The 876-nt window shown below is 51.9% G+C and overlaps 1 protein-coding gene across 1 annotated transcript; it reads left to right on the top strand.

Annotated features, from left to right (window-relative positions):
• Positions 1–180: 180 nt before the first annotated feature.
• LOC107125341 (protein APCDD1-like) lies at positions 181–739 on the top strand (the record flags this gene model as incomplete). The annotated part of the gene is made up of 1 exon (XM_015428780.1): positions 181–739. A coding segment is annotated over one exon (559 nt), but the record flags the coding sequence as incomplete, so codon positions are not given.
• Positions 740–876: the final 137 nt, after the last annotated feature.

Raw genomic sequence — 876 nt, 5'->3', positions numbered from 1 at the left:
AAGCATTCCCTTTGAATCTGTCACTTCCATGTATTGTTTTCCAACAGCTAAGAGGTTTGTTCTGAAAATGTGGTTGTTCCGTTCAGCTTGACTGTCTACCAATACACTGTCGGCATGGTTGAAACCATGTTGAAATTACAAGTTTCTAGTTGTAACGAAAACTTCCCTCCCTGTCTCCAGGTGTGAGGTTCGGCCAGGACCAGAATTCCTCACCCGTTCCTATATATTCTATGCCAACCGCCTCTTCAAAGCCTATCAGTTCTACTATCGAGACCCTTCATGCCGGGACCCCACCTACTCCCTAGTCATCAAAGGCAAAATCCGGCTCCGCCAGGCCTCCTGGATCACCCGTGGTGCTACGGAAGCCGACTACCACCTTCACAAAGTTGGCATCGTCTTCCACAGCCAAGGGGCCATGCAGGAAACGGTTGCCCGTATCAACCAGACGTCGGGAGAGCAGTGCAGTGGATTCTTGTCACCTGGGCGGACATGGACACCAGGTGCCCTCTATGAGCTTCTGAGTGCCAAAGCAGAGCGGGATTGCACAGCCGGTCTGGGATTTGCCATGCACGAACTGAGCCTGGTACGGGTGGAGAAGTACGAGCAGCCCTTGCTGCTCCAGAAAAGCCAGGGCAGCAGGGACGTGGAGGAGCTGTACCTGGGGGACATCCACACAGAGTGGTCAGAGAGGCTCCATTATCGGCCAACAGGATACCAGCGCCCCCTGCAGAATGCCATGGTAAGATCCCAGCTTGTATTTAAGGAGTTGCTTTTTTGTACAGTTGAACTTTCATCTACACTCGCCTGATTGAGTCTACTGCCAGTTGTCCTGAGTGCTTAGCCTCAAATTGTAAGAACTGTGCCTCAGTGGTAGAG

Source organism: Gekko japonicus, unplaced genomic scaffold (assembly GCF_001447785.1).
Source record: "Gekko japonicus isolate JY-2015 unplaced genomic scaffold, Gekko_japonicus_V1.1 scaffold45572, whole genome shotgun sequence".
Classification (NCBI taxonomy): domain Eukaryota; kingdom Metazoa; phylum Chordata; class Lepidosauria; order Squamata; family Gekkonidae; genus Gekko; species Gekko japonicus.
The sequence above is the reverse complement of the archived record's forward strand: the minus strand, read 5'-3'. Positions and strand labels throughout refer to the sequence as shown.